Source organism: Hyla sarda, chromosome 1 (genome assembly GCF_029499605.1).
Source record: "Hyla sarda isolate aHylSar1 chromosome 1, aHylSar1.hap1, whole genome shotgun sequence".
NCBI classification, from domain to species: domain Eukaryota; kingdom Metazoa; phylum Chordata; class Amphibia; order Anura; family Hylidae; genus Hyla; species Hyla sarda.
The window spans coordinates 142,002,654-142,024,220 of record NC_079189.1 but is presented as its reverse complement, the minus strand read 5'-3'; the positions used below and the strand labels follow the sequence as shown (position 1 = coordinate 142,024,220).

General features: G+C 42.6%; 1 protein-coding gene across 6 annotated transcripts in view; it reads left to right on the top strand.

The window, feature by feature from the left end:
* ARFIP1 (ADP ribosylation factor interacting protein 1) overlaps positions 1-21,567 on the top strand; it is a 117,443-nt gene that overhangs the window by 11,265 nt on the left and 84,611 nt on the right. For 4 of the 6 annotated variants that reach the window (XM_056562651.1, XM_056562685.1, XM_056562642.1 and 1 more), the window contains exon 2: positions 9,292-9,371. The exons of the other annotated variants lie outside the window; for them this stretch is intronic. In XM_056562651.1, coding sequence (XP_056418626.1) covers positions 9,294-9,371 — 78 coding nt within the window. In that variant the 5' untranslated portion in view covers positions 9,292-9,293. The remainder of the gene's footprint in view (positions 1-9,291; positions 9,372-21,567) is intronic. 6 annotated transcript variants of the gene reach the window in all.

The window sequence follows — 21,567 nt, the reverse complement described above, 5'->3', positions numbered from 1 at the left end:
GCTGAAAACATAATGTGAACCCAGCCTGAGAATGTTTCACTTGGCTTTCCAAGATTCCTGAATGGCATATCTGCCCTTAAAGCTGTGTGTGACAGTCAAACCCCGTAATGATCACAGGGTTATGATTCATTACAGGTCAGACTCTCGCACAGATTTTTTTAGGCTCCTGAATGACATTTCTGCTTAGCACAGCAACCACATGGCCAGTTGGCCACCATTACAAGGACTATTATATGAATTGTTAAGTGTGCCTGTGCATAAATTAATACATCTACAGTCATGGCTGTAAATGTTGGCACCCCTGAAATTTTTCAAGAAAATGAAGTATTTCTCAAAGAAAAGGATTGCAGTAACACATATTTTGCTATACACATGTTTATTCCCTTTGTGTGTATTGGAACTAAACCAAAAAAAGGGAGGAAAAAAAGCAAATTGGCCATAATATCACACCAAACTCCAAAAATGGGCTGGACAAAATTATTGTCACCCTTTCAAAAATTTTGGAAAAATAAGATAGTTTCAAGCATGTGATGCTCCTTTAAACTCACCTGGGGCAATATAAAAAAAATCATACCTGAAAGTAGATAAAAAGGAGAGAAGTTCACTTAGTCTTTGCATTGCGTGTCTGTGTGTCACACTAAGCATGGACAACAGAAAGAGGAGAAGAGAACTATCTGAGGACTTGAGAACCAACATTGTGGAAAAATATCAACAATCACAAGGTTACAAGTCCATCTCCAGAGATCTAGATTTGCCTTTGTCCACAGTGCGCAACATTATCAAGAAGTTTGCAACCCATGGCACTGTAGCTAATCTCCCTGGGTGTGGACAGAAGAGAAAAATTTATGAAAGGTGTCAATGCAAGATAGTACGGATGGTGGATAAGCAGCCCCAAAGATATTCAAGCTGTCCTGCAGGCTCAGGGAGCATCAGTGTCAGCCCGAACTATCTGTCGACATTTAAGTGAAATGAAATGCTATGGCATGAGACCCAGGAGGACCCCACTGCTGACACAGGCATAAAAATGCAAGACTACATTTTGCCAAAATGAACTTGAGTAAGCCAAAATCCTACTGGGAAAACGTCTTGTGGACAGATGAGACCAAGATAGAGCTTTTTGGTAAAGCACATTATTCTACTGTTTTCTGAAAATGGAATGAGGCCTACAAAGAAAAGAACACAGTACCTTAAGTGAAATATAGTGGAGATTCAATTATGTTTTGGGGGTTGTTTTACTTCCTCTGGCACTGGGGGCCTTTAATGTGTACAAGGCATCATGCAATCTGAGGATTACCAACAGATTTTGGGTCGCACTGTACAGCCCAGTGTCAGAAAGCTGAGTTTGTGTCCGAGCTCTTGGGTCCGAGATCTTCCAGCAGGACAATGACTCCAAACATACGTCAAAAATCACCCAGAAATGGATGGCAACAATGTGCTGGAGAGTTCTGAAGTGGCCAGCAATGAGTCCAGATCTAAATCCCATTGAACATCTGTGGAGAGATCTTAAAATTGTTGTTGGGAAAAGGCGCCCTTCCAATAAGAGACCTGGAGCAGTTTACAAAGGAAAAGTCGTCCAACATTCCGGCTGAGAGGTGTAAGAAGCTTATTGGTTATAGGAAGTGACTGATTTCAGTAATTTTTTCGAAATGGTGTGCAACCAAATATTTAGTCCAGCCCATTTTTGGAGTTTGGTGTGACATTATATTCAATTTGTTTTTTTTTCCCCTCCCTTTTTTTAGTTCCAATACACACAAAGGGAATAAGCATGCGTCTAGCAAAACATGTGTTAATGCAATCCTTTTCTGTGAGAAATACTTCATTTACTTCAAATTTCAGGGTGCCAACATTTACGGCCATGACTGTAAAAGCAGATCTGCCATTCACTTGTATAGAAAAGCTTCTAAGACATTCTCACTTAGCTTTTTTTGTGCTCCTGAACTGCATATCTGTTTATAGCTGTATCAATCTATGTGCAGGCACATGCTACAATTTATATGATAGTCTCTGTAAGGGTGCTTTCACACGGCCGTCTGTCCTTGTTTCTCCCCCCCCCCCACCCATTTAGGTTCCGTTATTGTCCTTTTTTTATTTTTGACAAGAGAAGAACGGGATAGTTCTAGATAGCCTTGTGAACGCAGCCTGAAGCCAGATGTGCTGTTAGGGAGTATGGAAATGCTGGGGACTAGCGTTATGCTGCCTGCACCTCTTTTCCTTTATAACTAGGCAGTAGGCACCTTATCAGGAAGCTGTGACAGAATTTTCATTAAAGTGGGCAGGATTAGGCACACGTTGTTAGAGCAGATGATAATGGTCAGAAATAGGGATCGACCGATTATCGGTATGGCCGATATTATCGGCCGATAATCACGATTTTGGCATTATCGGTATCGGCAATTACCTTGCTGATAAGCCGATAATGCCCCGCCCCCACCGCATCGCGACCCCTCCCCCCCAGACCCACCGCACTGCGTCGCACCCCCCACCGTAGTGCTGGGCGGTATGCCATGATGGATATCCATGGCATTGTTATAAGTAAATTGAGAGGGTCAGGACTCTAGTCCGCTCCATACCGGCAGCTCCTGGCTGCTTTCAGCAGGTGAGGGTGGTTGCCAATAGCGGACTGGCGATTATTATAGGGGTTATCCAACATTACAAAAACAGAACGGATTTTTTCAAAAAAGAGTACCACAACTATCCTCAGGTTGTGTGTGGTATTTTAGCTCAGTTACATTGAAGTGAATTGAGACAAGTTTTGAAACCACACAACCTAAACACAGTTGTGGTGCTGTTTTTGGAAGCAGTAAGTTCTGGTTTTCTATTCCTGGATAACCCCTTTAACTGTGAAAATGCTGTTGTCAAAATTGACAGCAGCATTTCAGCAGTGTTTTGCACGTCATTGGTGGTTCAAGGGTTGTATTGCATTTTGGGCAGCTGATCCGTTGTCATGGCAGCCATAGACCTGTACAAAGCCTCCATAGCTGCCATGACTGAGCTACTGGTACAGATCAGCGCATTACTATAGTATTACTTTATCTGTACAATTGCTCATACAAGTGTCCTAGGGAAAATTAAACCAAAATTTGTGTTCTCGGTGATTGTCCCGCAAAGAAAATTACCAGTATACCGTATTTTTCGTCATATATGCTCCGGCATATAAGACGCACCCAATTTTAAAGCATAAAAATCTAGAAAATAAAGATTCTGAACCAAATACAATGTAAAGTATAGGACAGTGATCTCCAACCTGCTGACCTTCAGATGTTGAAAAACTACAACTTCCAGCATGCCCGGACAGCCGTTGGCTGTCCGGGCATGCTGGGAGTTGTAGTTTTGCAACATTTGGAGGTCCGCAAGTTTAAGACCACTGGTATAGGAGGTAGTACTCACGTGTCCCCGCCGCTCCGGACCCGTCACTGCTAGTCACCGCTGACCTGGATGTCGCCCTCCATCGCTGTCGCCGTGTCCCCGTCGCTCCGGAACGTCTCTGCGGCCCGGTATCCTCGCTCTCTGTCGCCGCCATCACGTTGCTACGCACACCGCTCCTATTGGATGACGGGACGGCGTGCGCGACAGCATGATGACGAAGGAGAGCGCCGGCCATGCAGGGGATCCTGGCACGGAGCAGACACCGAGGAGGCAGGTAAGGTCCCTCCCGGTGTCCTGTAAGCTGTTCGGGATTCCGCAATTTCACCGCGGCGGTCCCAAACTGAGCAGCTGGGTTAGTGTCACTTTCGCTTCAGACACGGCGATCAGCTGTGATCGCCGCATCTGAAGGGTTAATACAGGGCATCACCGTGATCGGTGATGTCCTGTATTAGCCGCGGGTCCCGGCCATTGTTGTTCGCAGGGACCGCCGGTTTTAATGTGTATTTGCCGTATAAGACGCACCAACTTTTCCCCCACAGTTTTGGGGAAGTGCGTCTTATACGGCAGAAAAAACGGTACATAGTATATGGTGGAATTGAAGATCTGTTAGAGGAAATGTTTGTCTATATGTATTTCCCTGGTTTGGGTACATTGTCAGCTAGAAATGTTCTGTCTCTGTAACTTTATTATTCAGTTCTCTACAGCTCAGCCATTGTGTGACTTGGAATTCCAATATTACCATACAATGAATGAGTGTGAGGCAGGCTACTGGTGGGGTAGAGGAGCTGTGACACATCTGCAGCTACATCATCACTGCCGTGTACGTGTCCAGCACACCCAGCCGAGACCTAGGAGTGACTGTGGGAGGAGGCAGAGACATGAGCTGGAGGATGGAGTCAAATGACTAAAAAATAAGCCGGCAAGCCAACACACACACGTTCTTCATTCTGCTGTTCTGAAGCCAAGCCTGACAACAGATGTAGCAGAGCTGTAATCTCTTAAAACTTCTGATAAACTGTGTTATTCGTTTCAAAAACTGCATTTTCGGCTTTTGCATTAGTTTAATTTAGAGGATAAGGGTCTTGTTTGTCCTGTCAAAAAACCCTTGTTTGTAGGGACTTGTGATGTGCGGATGACTGGTTCGAATAAAAGAATTAAAGGGACACACAAATGATCCAACAATTTGTGTGGCCCTGCCCATCGGATATCTAATCCATGTAATAATCTTGTTAAATGAGCACTGACCTAAGGAATTGGCACTTGTATCCCTCCAGTGATGGTGATGCCATCGCTGCCATCAGAATGGTGTAAATGTAAAAAACGTCATATACTAGGAAAAAAAAGCGATAGTCTCATCAAAACAATAATGGTACTGATAAAAAGTACAGATTGCATAGCAATACATTAGCCCTCATACAGCCCCATACACATCATTGGTCACGTCACTACCCAGAAAAAATTGAATAAAAAACAATCAAAATAACCTGATCAATTCCAAAATGGTAACCCAGAGCTAATTTCTTCAAAAGACAGCACTACCCTTGTCCCCAGGTTGTGTGTGGTATTACAAATTGGCTCTGTTCACCTCAATAGAACTGAGCTGCAATACCACACACAACCTAAGGAACAAGGTGGTCCTGTTTTTGGAAGAAATTAGCTCTGTCTTTCTGTCCCTGGATAGCCCCTTAAAGGGGTACTCCAGTGGAAAACATTTTTTTTTTTTATCAGCTGGTGCCAGAAAGTTAAACAGATGTGCAAATTACGTCTATTTAAAATTCTTAATCCTTCCAGTACTTATCAGCTGCTGTATAATACAGAAGTTCTTTTCTTTTTTTAATTTTTCTGTCTGACCACATTGCTCTCTTCTGACACCTCTGTCCATGTCAGGAACTGTCCGGAGCAGGAACAATTCCCCAAAGCAGACCTCTCCTGCTCTGGACAGTTTCTGACATGGACAGAGGTGTCAGCAGAGAGCACTGCTGTCAGACAGAAAAGAAATTCAAAAAGAAAAGAACTGATAAGTACTGAAAGGTTTAAGCTTTTTTTTTTTTTTTTAAATAGAACTCATTTACAAGTCTGTTTAACTTTCTGGCATCAGTTGATTTAAAAAAAAAAAAAAAAAGTTTTCCACTGGAGTACCCCTTTCAATTTGCCCCCTTGGTTGTTTTACCTGCGCTTATTAAGTAAAATAGCATTCCTAGGGAGACCTGCTTCTGATCAGCCTGTGTAAAAGGGCTGCAAATGAAGAAACAAACCCTCCTTCTCTGGCTGATCATATATTTGCTTTTTCTAGATATACATTGAAATGTTGTTTACCAATGGCACTAGAGATCTTGTGAGTGATTGAAATAAAAAGTAGATTAGAAATCGTCATAGACAGATTTGACAGGTTGATGCATGTCTGCTGTCGTCATCTGGACTGTCCAAATGCAAAAGTCTAAGAAAGTACCAGTACTGGCATCAAATACAAATCCACATGTTTCCATCTTCTCATTAAAGTTTCCCATTTATATTGGCTGCTCCGACATTATAATAATAGATCTTATGAGTTGTATCTAACAGTAGCTGGCTGAGCAAGAAAATCTACTTTCTTGAGCAGAAAAACGGCGACGGGTGTGAGAGAATGAATAGGATAATTGTTATAGTGGTCTAATTGCCTCCCCAGTCACCATTAGGTTGTCAGGAGAAAACCTGAAGAAAAAGTGAAGGAATTGATAGGTAGACTAATGTTTTAGCTTAGGTTTGGCGTCTGTCAGTTGTTCTGTCAGATTTGACAGCAAGAATAACTCTGCATAAATTACTTTTTCTTGCCGTATTCTGTGAAAATATAGCAACTCTTTAAAGGGGTACTCCGTTGCCCCAGCGTTTTGAATATTTTGTTCCGAATGCTTGGTGTGGGCGGTCATGCCGTCACGGCCATGCCCCCTCGTGCCATCATGCCACGCCCCCTCAATGTAAGTCTATATGTGGGGCGTGGTGACCGCCACGCCCCCTCCTATAGACTTGCATTGAGGGGGTGTGGTATGACGTCACGACCCGCTGCCAACACCCAGCATTTTAAACGAATGCTGGGTGCTGCACAGAGATCGTGGGGGTCCCAGCTGCGGGAGCCCATCCTTTTGGATAGGGGATAAGATGTCTAGGCACAGTACCCCTTTAAAAGTTCAAGGAAAGTTGGGGTTCAGTACTTGTGAATGGGAGCTGCAGCACATGTGGACAGAGACTTAGCTAGATATAGCCAGTATATCAATTTTTCCAATAAAATAATGCAAACAAAAATAAACATAACCTTAGGAGGTATCACCGGAAGTGTCCGAACTATTAAAAAATACAATGTTAATGAAACCGCACGATGAATGGTGTAAATGTAAAAAAACGTCATATGGGGGGGGGGGGGGGGGGGGGGAGAAAGCATCAGTCTCATCAGTCTCATCAAAACAATAATGGTACTGCAGTCCATATAGCATTGTCCTTTCTCTTCTCTTATGTGGCTTATGCTTGATACGTATAGCGCAGCATTGTTTTCTAGACATCTTTTTTTCTTCTTCCATGTTTGTTCCTTCCTCCAGTAATCGACACATTACGTCCCTTCCTTCCTTGCTCCTGTAAGATTCTGCATGATCAGTCTAGACAGTCTCATTGTATAACAGATCTTCAATTATCAAGGCAAATAACTGTCCGTAGCAGGAATTGCATAGTGATCTCTATCTGTGCGCTGCAGCTAATAACAGCCTCTGTAATGGACCTGCCACTAGAAAATTGCTGCAGGTGCTGGCACAAAATAAGTCATTATTGATTCCGCCACCATTACCTGATTTGTCTCATTTAATATACTGGACCCTTCCAGTGTTTTTACAGTCTTTTTAGTTGCTCTGCCTTACAACATTTAATGCTGTTTAGCTGCATTTTTTGATTTTTATGTATAAAATAAATGTAACACATCAAAAATCCCCCCCCCCTTCATCCCAGAATTGAGAAGTGATTGATATTCTTTCAATCCTAATACCTTATCAATCATGGTACCAATTTAAAGGGTAGCTTTCATCTAAAAAAAACTTTTGTAATTGTATAGATTAATGTATGCAGAATAACTTTGAAAATGCAGGTTATTAAAAAAATATGCTTCTTTCTATTTTATTTTCCACTTTGAAAAAATTACCACTATGGGTCTCCCTACCAGTCCTGGCTGCAAGCCATTTTTATAGATTTCAGACTCACGCTGGAGTCCTAAATCTCAGACTGCATCCGGGACACAGACAAGTTGAGCGCTGCTCCCTGCCTGTCAGTCAAACATACTCCTGACTCTGCCTTACTGCATGCCCTCATTCATTTTACTATCTGAGCTCCAATCTTTCTCCTCTCTGCACATGCAGTTTAAAACAGAGAGGAGAAGATTGAGCTGCTGTGTTCATAGCCTCTATGCTGGGCCACGCCCCCTTCCTCCCTCACACTAGGACAGCTGAATGAGCAGCCAAGAAGACAATAAATCCGATAGAAAGAGGGGGTTTTGAATGGAAAGAAACACAGGGATAGTGTCAGTGAGAGTCAGGGACAGATGCGGGGGTATTAGGGAAAGTTTAGATTATGATAGGTACTCTTTAAGCTATTATTTGGTTCTCTGGTAATGCCCAGTTGACTATTTAGTCATGCATTTCTAGTAAAAAATATTGTGAATGACAGAACACAGAGCTATTAAAAAATACATGGGGAATACATGCGGTGCACAGCATTTGGTTGGATACATTTTCTAGAAGTCCTCTTTAGAAGTGCAAAGTCAGCTATGGTAAGCATTCATAACTCTTCTACAGTAAAAGACTGGAAAAAATGGCTTCTATGCATGTTGGACTAAAAATCTGTCACACACAAACCTGTTCTGATTAGAGGGGTACTCCACTGCTCAGTGTTGGGAACAAACTGCTCCGAACACTGGAGCCGGCACCGAGAGTTCGTGACTTCACGCCCCGCCCCCTCAATGCAAGTCTATGGGAGTGGGCGTGACAGTCGCCACACCACCTCCCATAGACTTGCATTGAAGGGGCGGAGCTCCAGACTCCAGCGTTCGGAACAGTTTGTTCCAAACGCTGAGCAGCGGAGTACCCCTTTAAGAGGATGGTCCTTACACAGGTGAGGTTTCATTGTATTGGCATAACTACTGGCAAGACATTTGTTGAATGTGAAGACAAGCTGGATCCTGGAAATGCTGTTATTTGAAGGGGGCCTGTTCTGTTTTGTCTTTGTGACCTAAAAGGGGAATATGGATTACCACAAGCAGACAAAACCTTTAAAGGGAACCTGTCATCATGCTTCCTGAACCACAAGTCATCAAAGTGGTCCCCAGTGGCTTCTCTCCACCCAAACAGCATTAAATGATAGATCTTTCCCTGTACCCAAAATGGGAAAAATCTGTCAATCAAGGATAGTGAGGTGGGAAGAAGCCACCAGGGCCACCCTGACAACTTGTGGTTCGGGCAGCATTGAAGTGATGTGCTTCCTTTAAATAAATGCAACCATGTAATTACTCAAGTCTCCTTTAAGAGGTTATCCAAAGACTAAAACATATCCATGGGATAAACAATAATTACCTGATTGGAAAAGAACAGAGGTCTATTGTCCCCCATGCTTGGCCACTGCACCATTCATTCTCTACGGGACTTCCGAACGTAGTCAAGGGATATATTCCAAACTATTTAGCGTTAGGTTTTGGAAGTCAGACGGGTAATATGTGGTCATAAGCACTGTGGAGGTGTTAATATGGTCATATCCATAGTTACTTAGCCCTGGGGAAGCTTATTACTTGTTATTAGAAAGTCTCCTGACAGTGTCAGTGGGCCTATCTTCATGAACTCTATAGCCTGCGTAATGTTCTATGGTATGGGCTCAGACAGTTCACACAATGCATGCTGATTCTGTTTATTTTACTTTCAGATATGTCTGACAACTCAAGTGATACAACACCTAATGATGCCACATTACCTGATCCTGAAGATGTTGTTTCTGACCCTGAGGTCTGTTATTAAGATAAAAATATATAACCTAGAGAATATTAGCTGTCTTCATCTGGCAATAAGAACCCTGCAAGGAATTGCATAGCAGTGTATTGCTAGCTGGAAGACAGAGATAATTTATCACGATAAGGCTAGGGGCACAGTGTCATCATTTGTGTCATTCTTGTCACCGCTGTTGTGGGAATGACAGAGATGATGGGAGCTGCAAGCCCTTAAGGTTACTAAGCCGTCTGCATCCAGGATCATTTACTTAAACGTTTTCGGGTATTTATCAACATTGTGATTATTGTTAAGCCCTTTTTGGCAAGTTTTTAACTCCATACTGAGCCACATGAGGGCTTTTTTTTTGCAAGACCAATAGAACTTTATTAAGATACCCTTTATTTTACCATAGAATCTACTGCAGAATAGAAAAATATTTATGAATAAAACATGAAATTCTGCAACTTCTGATGGACTTAGTAGAAGTAGATCTCCCTATGATCGACACAAAGGCCTTTAAATGGCCTCAGGCTGCCATGGTAACTGTGGTTGTCTGACCCCCAACACGTGCTACAGCTGTCAGTTCACTTTCTGCCTGCTGCGATTGCTTTTAATCACAGTTATTGTTGGCCTTCAGACTAAAGGGAGAGCCTGGTAGTTGTAGCCAGGTGTCTGCTTCATTGTTCTCCACGGAAATTGACCTGCACTGCAGATTTTTAAGTTCACGACATTTCAGTTTTTGATGCAGATTTTCACTGCGGATTTTACCCCTTTAAGGTCTATTCACACATAAAGTATTCTGTGCAGATTTGATGCACAGGATTTCAAGCTGTGTTCAGTCATTCAGTTTACTTTGAAATCAGCAGCAGAAAATCCTGTGCATCAAATCTGCCCAGAATACTGTACGTGTGAATTAGTGCTGGGCGGTATACCGGTATGAACCGGATACCGTTTTTTTTTTTTTTTCTTCCACGGTATGGATTTTTGCCCATACCGCTATACCGGTCGGGCCCCTCCCCCAATTTTAAACTTACCCGTAATGGGAGTGGTCCGGGCCATCCATCCTTCCTGTAGTGTCCGGCGGCATTCCGGGTGGAGGGTGAACCGGTCCGGGCTGTCCTTATTCTCCGGGGGTCCTCTTCTCCACTCCGGGCAGGCTCCAGCCTAGTAACACTGCATAGACGCCGCTGCGCAGTGACATCCGTGCGCAGCGACGCACCTGACGTCACGGCGTAGCGGTTTCTATGCAGCGTTACTAGGCTTCACCCTCCACCCGGAATGCCGCCGGACACTACAGGAAGGATGGATGGCCCGGACCACCCTCCCCGGACGGTCCCTGTAGCAACTGGGAAGGTGAGTCAGGGTTCCGGGATGGACAGGGGTCTGTATAATATAGTATACCTACAGTAGGCCCTCCAGCTGTTGCAAAACTACAACTCCCAGCATGCCCGGACAGCCAACGGCTGTCCGGGCATGCTGGGAGTAGTAGTTTTGCAACAGCTGGAGGCACCCCTAGTTGGGAAACACTGACCTATACTATACTATACACTACTATATGGAGGCTGTTGGGTTGTTTGTTACATCTATTTAAAAGGGTACTCCACTGCCCCAGTGTTCAGATCATTTAGTTCCAAAAGCCCATTTAGTTCCGCTACGCCACCTCAATGCAAGTCTCAATGTAAAAAAAAAAAAAAAAAACGTGAAATACCGTGATACTTTAGAAAAATACCGTGATACTCATTTTTGGTCATATCGCCCAGCACTAGTGTGAATACATCATTGACATTAAAGGATGTATTTCCAGTGGAAACTGCAGCAAAATCTGCATGGTAGACTTGAAGATTTTGCTGCAGATTGGCATGAAAAGCCCCAAATATCCAGGGTCTGCATTGGACATGTACATCTAGAAAACTTCTCATGCAGACAGTAAATATATCCAAGGACACCTGTGCCCTCAGTGTATGTGCTGGGATACTGTATAGAAAAACGTATCCTGCCAAACTTTTCTATGGAGATGGACCCAGTAAAGAAATTGAGTACTATGCAATATGGGTATGCATATTTTTACACTTTAATAACATTTTGAATTTTTTTGCAATGGGAGTTAATGGCAAAATAAATTCCTATATGCTGGCATACTTCCGAGTTATACTGTATGTTGGGGACTACTCCTGACACATACCTGTGATTGAAGTAAAATATAAAATCTGAACGGAGCTTTAGTGAGGCAATTGGAAACACAACTGAAAATTCACAATCATTATCTAAGAACCACAAAAAATGAATGATAGGCAGAAGGCATTCTAGCCCAGAATGAAAAAAAAAAGTGTTTATCGAAAACTTGTATAAAATCCCGACATTAAAGTAGTTTCAGAAGAGAAAGTATTTCTAAAAGGGGTCAGGATGCGTTAAAAGGGAACTCCTGTATATAACAACATAGGATCTAAGTGTCTGATCACTGGGCCCGACCGCTCGGACCCCTTGCCCAGCACCTTGACTCTTCCTTCAGAGAGCATCCTCCACTCCGTGCACTGATTACTGTCAATTACCGCATGGAGCCGTGACAGACACGCCCCCTCAATGTAACTTTATGGAAGAGTCGGAGATACAGCGTTCGTGTATATTTGGCTTTCCCATAGAGATACATTGAGGAGGCGTGTCTGCTACCGATTGGCAACTGCAATTTTGATGGTACTACATTTTCACTGCTGAAGTAGAAGAAATGCCTATAGGTTTTTCTGTGCATTTACTGCATATTACCCCTTTTACGTTGAAAGGGTTAAATTTGAGGTATTACTTGTTAAACATACGCCTGCCCTTATGGCATACACTTTATAGGGGTACACCACTGGCCAACATTTGGAACATTTAGTTCCGAACGCTGTGTGCGCGCTGCGGGGGTCGGCCATTCCTCCTCTTGACGTTACGCCCCCTCAATGCAAGTCTGTCGGCGGGGGTGGGACGGTGCCACGCCCCCCCCATAGACTTGCATTGAGGGGACGTGGTATGACATCATAAGGGGGCATGGCCGACCCCCCGTAGCGTGCCCACAGCATTCGGAACTAAATGTTCTGAACTGTGGCCAGTGGAGTACCCCTTTAAGGGTACATTCACACACGAGGGTGATGTATTGCGAGTTTCCTGATGTAAATCCGCAGCACACTCCATTGACTTAAACCATAGTCTGCTGCTTATTTTCTGCCATAGCTAAAACCTGCAGCAGGGAACTTGCAGTAGATCCTGCTACCTTAAAGGGGTTATCCACCATAAGGGGATTTTAGTATGTACCTGGAAGACAGTAATGTACATGCTTAGGAAGGATCTGCGCTTGTCTTGGGGCTAAATGGCTGTGTTGTGAGATAACACTGTGGCTAGCTTTTTGTGAACTGGTATTTCCGGATTTACTTTTCTTTTTTTGACTACGAATCCCACAATTCAATTTTTCTCCCTCCCACACATCAGCCACCCCACCCATTGAAACATAAATGAGCTGCATCCATTCAAAAGACCTGTGGTTTTCAATCAGGGTGCCTACAGCTGTTGCAGATTGATCTCTCTAATGCCAAGTGATCACTCTACCCATTGAATCAGACAGGCTCCCTGTCATCAGCTGACTAGTGAGGTCAGGTCTCGGCCGCATTGCTACCTGGGATAAATCTGAGACAACAGTCATTTTGTATGCTTTTAAAAATAACCATCGGGGTGAAAATCACATAAGAATTGTGAGAAAACCGTCACACACAGGTACAGACACTATATTATGAACTTTACAGCCCCTGTAACATAGTCAAATAAAAAAAAAATCCTGGAATACCCCTTTAATGAGCACTGTCACTTTGAACAAAAAAAAACAAAAAACTTTTGACATGTTGTAGAGACATCAAAAGTTTTGATTCTGGTTTCTGAGTGTTCAGACCACAACCAATAGCTACAATGAGCTGGGAGAAGAGCATGTTAAGGGAGACAAGGTTAAAATGTAAGTCTATGGGATTGTCTTGGTCAGCTTTTCTCCCCTTTTGTTCTAAAGCAAGGTTCACACTGCGGAATTTCCTCCATGTGCACCCAATGCCGACCCATAGACAGCAATGTTTGCGGCACGGATTCCTCCTAAAGAATGAACAAACTCATTCTTTTGGTGGCGGAATTTCAGTCACTGTGTGTTTGCTCCTGACATTTCCTAGTGTGCACTGTGCAGTGGAATTCCACTTAAAAATCCTACTCGGAAATTCTGTAGTGTAAACCTAACCTAACAGTTCATCGAGGTCTAAACACTTAGACCCCAGGTACACTTTAATGACAAAAAAAGTTGCCAAGGACCCCTAAGGCCATAGATCCTATTTAAAATGACACAGTAATGTAAAAGTCGTTACGAATTATGGATGGCTTTATAGAAGTAAATGTCCTTTAATGCACCATTTGCTATATAGGTTAAAAAAAATTCAGCAGAATTTACTAATTTGATGATTTATACGGGATATTTGCAAACCTAAGCTTACCCAATAGTATTATGCAAGTAATCATTTATATTGAACATATTCTGTTGGTTCTAATGCTAGAGTTCTGTTGTATGGAAAAACCTACAACCTGTAGAGGAAATAAAATCTATTTCCCTCCATTAGCCAGGGAAAACCCAGTGTAGAATGCCTGTCTTGAAAACTGAGTCTGCTAGTTGTCCACTCTCCATTGTTCACATTCTGCTGCAGTTCTATAACTCCTTGTAAATAAAAAATGACCCATGAAATGTATCCTGTGTGCTGTCCTAGTTTTATAGGCTCTGTTTGTATTAAAATTCAGTGTCTAGATACAGTAGAGTCTCTCCTAGTTTGATTGTTGCCCATGTAGAATAGGGGAAGTAAAAGGCATGGTGCATTATTAATGCTTGCTTGTTTCTTGTCTACAGTGCACGGAGGACACCATATAGTTATATATTCCCTTACAACCGCATGTAATGTGGTCCATGGTATGCTTTAAAGGGGTACTCCGGGATAAGAAAACGTATCCCCTATCCTAAGGATGGGGGATAAGTTTCAGATCATGGGGGTCCGATTGCAGGGGCCCCGCCAGTGGCCATGGGGCATGTCCGACCACCGTATGACACGGCGACTGACATGCCCCCTCAATACATCTCTATGGGAGAGCCAGAGTGCTGCATTCAGCAATACATTTCTGCCATAGAAATGTATTGAGGTGCGTGTCGACTGCTGCATTATGTGGTGGTCGAAACAAGCTATTTTTTCAAAGATTTCAATTTCGTAACTTTCCCACACAGGGCCCTTGTGGGATGAAAAATAAATGGCAAATATAACATATCAAATATACAGTGATAAAATCAATATAAAAATTGACCGTATAAAACATACAGTGAATTACTGAATACAGTTACTGGACGTCCAGATAAAAAACAGTCGGTGTATGGTGAAATAATGTTGGTTCAATGTCCATAAAAGATATTGCCGTAGTGATTTAAATATTACTGGTGATGGTATCGTGCTGTGATGTTTAAGTTCATGCAATGCTCCCGCTGTTAATAAGCGCTGACAGGCGCTGAATGTGGCTGGTCCAGACTGCACTGGAGCCGATGTTTTGCCACATAATAACACTCCTCGGGCGTCTGCGTCTGATGTCAGCCAGGGAGGTGATCGTGGAAGTGGATCTCAGAAGATGGATTGCAGGATCTCTGTTGGCAGCAGAGAGACAGGACGGCGCGGAGGATCTCACGGCAAGCGGATCTCCAGGTGGATGGATTGCAGGAGGTGGATGACAATAGCAAATTGTATAAATCACGGACTCACAGCAGCTAGTACACACGGTCTGCTTACAGTGTGTTGCGGTTCTAAAGGTGATAATCCTGTCTGCAGCTCCACTTATTGTGGACAATCCTGCATGCTACACCAATTGTGATTTTAGAATTAGAGTAAAACAAACATGCCCCTCCCCCGACCATGTGCTCTCTTTGTTGGAGTCAAAATGGCACCAACTATATGAAAACGGAAGCAGGAAGTTCAGGCTAAATTTATAGGTCCTAAATATGTTTGTAAAACACCCAGAAACACTGATTAAGTTTTGTACAACTATGAAATAATTGTACAAGGTATTTTGGCAGAAATGTCTTGTACCGGCAGTGTATACCACCAAATTAACTATCACTCGGTAACCAGCAAAGTTAATAACATTTAATAAAAACATTAATTAGCTAAACCAAATAAGACATACATACAAGCATTAATACAATAGTACATACTCTATGTTTAGCAAACTAGCAGGAATCTACGCAAGTGATACGTGAATATTTAGTGTAGAAATGATACAACCAATATACTTATCCATCCCAGGCTAAGGAGCAGGATGCTCCTCTCTCAACGAAATTCCCAAGCAAAAGAGGACCGAAGGCCATGTGGTTTCCTGTGATATCCCCTAATGCCCCACCCCTTTGGCCTACTCTCCTCACATAACCTGGAAAAACAGGTTCTTTAGCCCCGCCCACTGTGGCTGTGGCTAAACCAAGCTAAAACCGTGGGGGCAGGGAAATGTATACTGCATGGAAACAATGGATGTAAAAAACACATAATTTCAGTGTCCATAACACAGTGAGTTCTATGTGGTCATAGGCTAGAACGCGTTTTCGGGGTATTCGGGCAAATAACTGTAGACCCCTTCCTCAGTAGCTGTATTGACAAATGAGAGTTCCATCTTATTTATAACAGCACGGTCTTGGTTCAACAGGTGATGATGTCATAATTAAGAAGATGGGAGTGGTGAATACATGGAGACCTGGTCTCTGGTCACATTAATCGACAGAAACCGCAAGCACAAAATGAATACATTATATATAATCAAATTAGTTTGGTATTCTAGAAAGACAGAGTATCAGTAAAGGACACAATTGTCTGTCTATAAATTAAATATAAAAAAATTACACAAATGAACAAATTCATGGATTTATTATATATAAATAAATGAAAAATACATAAAAAAAATATGAACAATAAAATCGGTAGCAGGAGTATCTCAAATGAGACTGAATAAATAAAAATAATATATAAATAGACATGGAGGTTGATAAAAATAAGAGATAGAAAAAAGGATAAATATGGAAATAACCCCAGTGAAGATAAATGAATTAAATATAAAAAATATAAAATTAAATTAAAATACAATAGAAATACAGTATAATGAAAATATAAATAAATATTTAAAATTAAAATGAGAATAAAGAAAAGTAAAAACAAATGTAAAGAATAAATATGAAATAAAAAGGAAAGAAGCAAAGAATGTCAGAAATAATGACCGGTAATATACAACAGTGGCAACAGAGAGCAGCATAACAAATATTCTTCTCAGGACAGTGAGCGATGAATATGAGTTCCCATGGAGGATGGCATCGGCTCCAGGGGGCGCCCTTATTAAATGACAGGGATGGTCACTAAAGCCAAGGACAACCTCTTTAGAAATCCAAATAATACGAAGCTAGAATTCAATCCTCCTGGTTCTTATGTGGCAAATTGAAAAAATGTTTTGCTTTCAGCTCGGGACATATTTATCATGAAACTGCCCCCCCCCTCCAATCTTGCCTAATATGTTGAAGTCCTGTAAAGGAAAATGACCTACTGTCACAGTTGTGTATAGATGTGAAATGAGCTGAAAGTGGGTGTTTTAAATTACCATTTCTTATATTGTACAGATCTTCTACTATGCGTGTTTTTAAAGGCCTCTTTGTTCGGCCTATATATTGCTTTTTACACCCACATTCTATTAAATTAATAACTCCTTTTGTATTACAGGTTATTTATAGTCCATTTAAAGGAGTTGACTTGCAAAGTGACAGATGGTTCAACTGTAATCCCCAAATTGGGGGCTCTAGTGTAGACTATGGGCGGACGAACTGGTAATAACTCCCCAATGTCTCGATCTTGTTTAATTAGATACAATTGTTCGTTTCAGTTTCTCTATCTTTTTATACATAGTACTGAACGGTAAAACTGATTTAAATGGATTTCTCTTTAGGGGTGAAGATGGTAGTTCCATCCAGTGTTTTAGTGTATTCTAAGGACTGTTGTAGGAGGGAATCTGGGTACTTTTTTTTCTTTGAATTGAGTTGTTAGGTGGGCAGCTTCTTCCAGAAATTTTTCATTTGATGTACAGTTTCTTTAAAGTCTACGAAATTGCCCTAGCGGGACGTTGAGAAGCCACCTGGGAAGGTGACAGCTGTCAAAACTAATATAACTCTTTCTAGAAGTCGGCTTTTGATATGTGTTGCAAATTAATTTATTTTAATCTACCCTAATTTCTAAGTCCAGAAAATGTATTGTATCTTTACTTTATAGTGGATGTGAAGTGAAGGTTGGGACTGTTGGTGTTTAACTTACAAATAAAGTGCTCCAAATCAATTGAATCCCCCTCCCAAATTAAAATATCATTGATGTACCTTTTCCAGAGCACCAGGTTTGTACCAAGTTGGGGTATGATGTCTTTTTCCCATGATGCCATGAATAAATTAGCAAAACTTGGTGTCCATAGCTGTGCCCACTTGTTGCAAATAATAATCACCCTCAAAAAATAAATAATTATGTGTAAGGATAAATAATATAGCTGATGTGATAAAATTAATTTATTGTGGTTTAATGTGACCGTAAAATTTCCCTACTGCGGCAACAACCAAATTGTGATGTATAATAGTGGATAAGGATGATGCATCTAATGTGGTTAAATGTGATTAGATTTTAAAGTAAAGGATTCAATAATGGAAATAACTTGAGTGCTATCTTTTAAATAAGTGGATGTTTTTTGTATAAATTGTTGTAAAAATCTATCTTCGTACTGGGATAGGTTCGAAGTGAGTGAACCTATCCCAGAAACGATAGGGCGGCCAGGTGGATTTATTGGATTTTTGTGTGTCTTTGGAAGACACTATAAAATATCGGTAATCTTTCTGGGGACCCCAGACTCAAGAACACAATTGCGACGAGACGAGGATGCAAGACTCGCACTCCATGAATTATTAATGGAAAACGAAGGTGGTGGCTGCAGGCTTTGAAGCACCTTATACTGACCTGAAACCGAGGTCTTTGAGGACTCCTCTGTTTTCGCAATTCGCGAATAGTGAAACATTAGTAAGCCTGACTACGGCCGGCATAGAGGCAATTTGGCCAAGGAGACATCTTATCAACTCCAATTTAAGATCTGCTGAACAGGCAGCCCTGGAGACTGAGATCAGACCGGTCGTCATCAAGCTCTCTGATAAGGGGGGCAATGGGGTGATTATTGACCGGTCCGACTATCTCCATGGTGATGGGTCTCCTCTCAGATCAAATGAAATATGAGCTTATGCCATTGGATCCCACAGGTATCTATGCTTTGCCAAAAATGCACAAGTCCACCACACCTATTCGCGGCAGACCAATAGTGCCTGGTAACGCCTGCCTGAGTCAAGGGGCCAGTATATACATCGATAAGGTGCTGGCACCCTTCGGCTGTCATGCGATGTAATCTCTTTGTACGCTACTATTCCTCACTGCCGGGCTATAGAAGCCACTAAATACCATCTGTCAAAATATAGCAATTATTCATCTACATGTATACAATTTACATTGGACGTGCTGCTGTTTGTTCTCACAAACAACTTTTTTTTTCTTTTGACAACAAATATTTTTACAGTTGGAAGGATGCCCGATGGGAGCTAAATTCTCCCTGTCATTAGCAAACTTATACATGTCCTATTGGGAGGAGGTCTGTCTGTATTCGACCGTCAACCCCTACCGTCCGTTGGTGGGGTGGTACGGCCGATATGTAGACGACCTCCTCCTAGTATGGAGGGGGACACCAGAACAGGCAAGTGAGTTTTTTCAATATCTTAACCATAATGATTTCAACCGGAAATTTGCCTGCAATATAGAGAAAGATACAGTAAACTTCCTAGATGTAACACTTGTGGGAAATTCCAACACCAACTCTGTAATTTCATCCCTATATAGGAAGCCGACTTCAGGCAACACATTGTTGCATGCAACCAGTTGTCATCCAAAGCATACTATTCTCAATCTGCCCATTGGTGAATACATAAGGGCTAGGAGAGCATCCTCATCTGAAGAATTATACAGTAACTCTGTAGTAGATATCAATCTACTTCTCAAAAAGAGGGGATACAGTCCGAATGTGTTGAACCGTGCTAAAAAGATAGCAGAAGGTAAGAAGAGAGAATACCTGAACAACACTATAGTCAAAAGAAACAAAATAAGAACTTAAATAAAATTAAAGATAGTCAAGAAAAACAAAAAGATGCCACACTTACCTTCTCTACCCCATTTTCGATGGACTTTGATGAAATAAAACAAATTATTTACAAACATTTACCAGTACTTCATCAAAATACACAAGTGTCCGACATTTTGAGTATAGGTGTAATAGTAGTTGCAAGAAGAGCACAAACGCTGAGAGATGGGTTTAACAATAACTGTTTGACCACAACGGGGTTTTTTAAATGCAATGGAACTAGATGCACATGTTGCAAATATGTAAATTGCACCAGACAGTTTTCCTCATGCACTACTAGGAAATCTTTTGCCATCAAATCTCTAATTAATTGTAATACCAACCACGTCATTTACCTGGCCACTTGAAATGATTGCCAGGTTCAATATATGGGCTGTACAACACGCAAGCTGAAACTGAGAGTTGCGGAACACATGCGATACTCACAATATCCAGAAGTGGATGTGGGAGGTAGATCCACGTCTGGTTTGTCCAAGATATGCATCATGTATCTCTATTGTAGGGATAGAGAAAGTGAAGAGACCCCGACGTGGGGAAGATTGATCCAAATTGGTCTTCTCAAGAGAAGCCTATTGGATTCTGCAATTGGACTCTTGTATACCTAGAGGTCTTAACTAGGGATGCACCGATATATCGGCGGCCGATACATATTGGCCGAAAATAGCTATTTCGGCGAAATGCCGAAACAACAAAAAATGTGCCGATAATGACCCACCTCCCCTGCCCGCCCACAAGTTACAAACGCTGCCAGTGGCAGAGGCACTCGTGGGGGGTGCAGGGGGGGGGGGCGGCCGCACCGGGCGCAACATCTGGGGGGGCACGCTCTCCGGGATAGGAATACTTCTTTTTATGTGCCCGGGCCGGCTCCCGTGTGTGGCTGCAGGCGGGGGCCGGCCAGCGCATATAAAACCTAATACTGTATACTAAAAACCAGGGCTCCTCCAGCTGTTGTGAAACTACAACTCCCAGCATGCCCGGACCGGCAAAGCCTAATATTGTGGGGGGGAGCTGCCTAATGTTGGGGAGGGAGCTGCCTAATATTGTGGGGGGGGAGCTGCCTAATATTGTTGGGGGGAAGCTGCCTACAAATGCGGGCCGGCTCCCGTGTGTGGCTGCAGGCGGGGGCCGGCCAGCGCATATAAAACCTAATACTGTATATTAAAAACCAGGGCGCCTCCAGCTGTTGTGAAACTACAACTCCCAGCATGCCCGGACCGGCAAAGCCTAATATTGTGGGGGGGAGCTGCCTACAAATGTGGGGGGAGCTGCCTAATATTGTGGGGGGGGGCTGCCTACAAATGTGGGGGGAGCTGCCTAATATTGTTGGGGGGGGGGGAGCTGCCTAATATTGTGGGGGGGGGGGAGCTGCCTAATATTGTGGGGGGGGGGAAGCTGCCTAATATTGTTGGGGGGGAGCTGCCTACAAATGTGGGGGGAGCTGCCAAATATTGTGGGGGAACTGCCTACTATTGTGGGGGAACTGCTGACCTAATGTGGGGGGAGCTGCCTACAAATGTGGGGGGAGCTGCCTACAAATGTGGGGGGAGCTGCCTACAAATGTGGGGGGAGCTGCCTACAAATGTGGGGGGAGCTGCCTACAAATGTGGGGGGAGCTGCCTACAAATGTGGGGGGAGCTGCCTACAAATGTGGGGGGAGCTGCCTACAAATGTGGGGGGAGCTGCCGACCTAATGTGGGTGAACTGGCAATCTAATGTGGGGGAATCTAATCTAATGAGCGGAGCGCTGCATTTTACCAGAAGACGGGTAGAAGTCATTTTCGGTATCGGACGGAATTTTTTTTTTATTTAAGTTTCGTTTCGGTTCTGAAATTTCCATTTCGGTGCACCTCTAGTCTTAACCATTGTAATGATTTAATGTGTGTGTGTGTGTGTATATATATATATATATCTCTGTATAACGTCATGCAGGTTTTTTGGAAGTTCT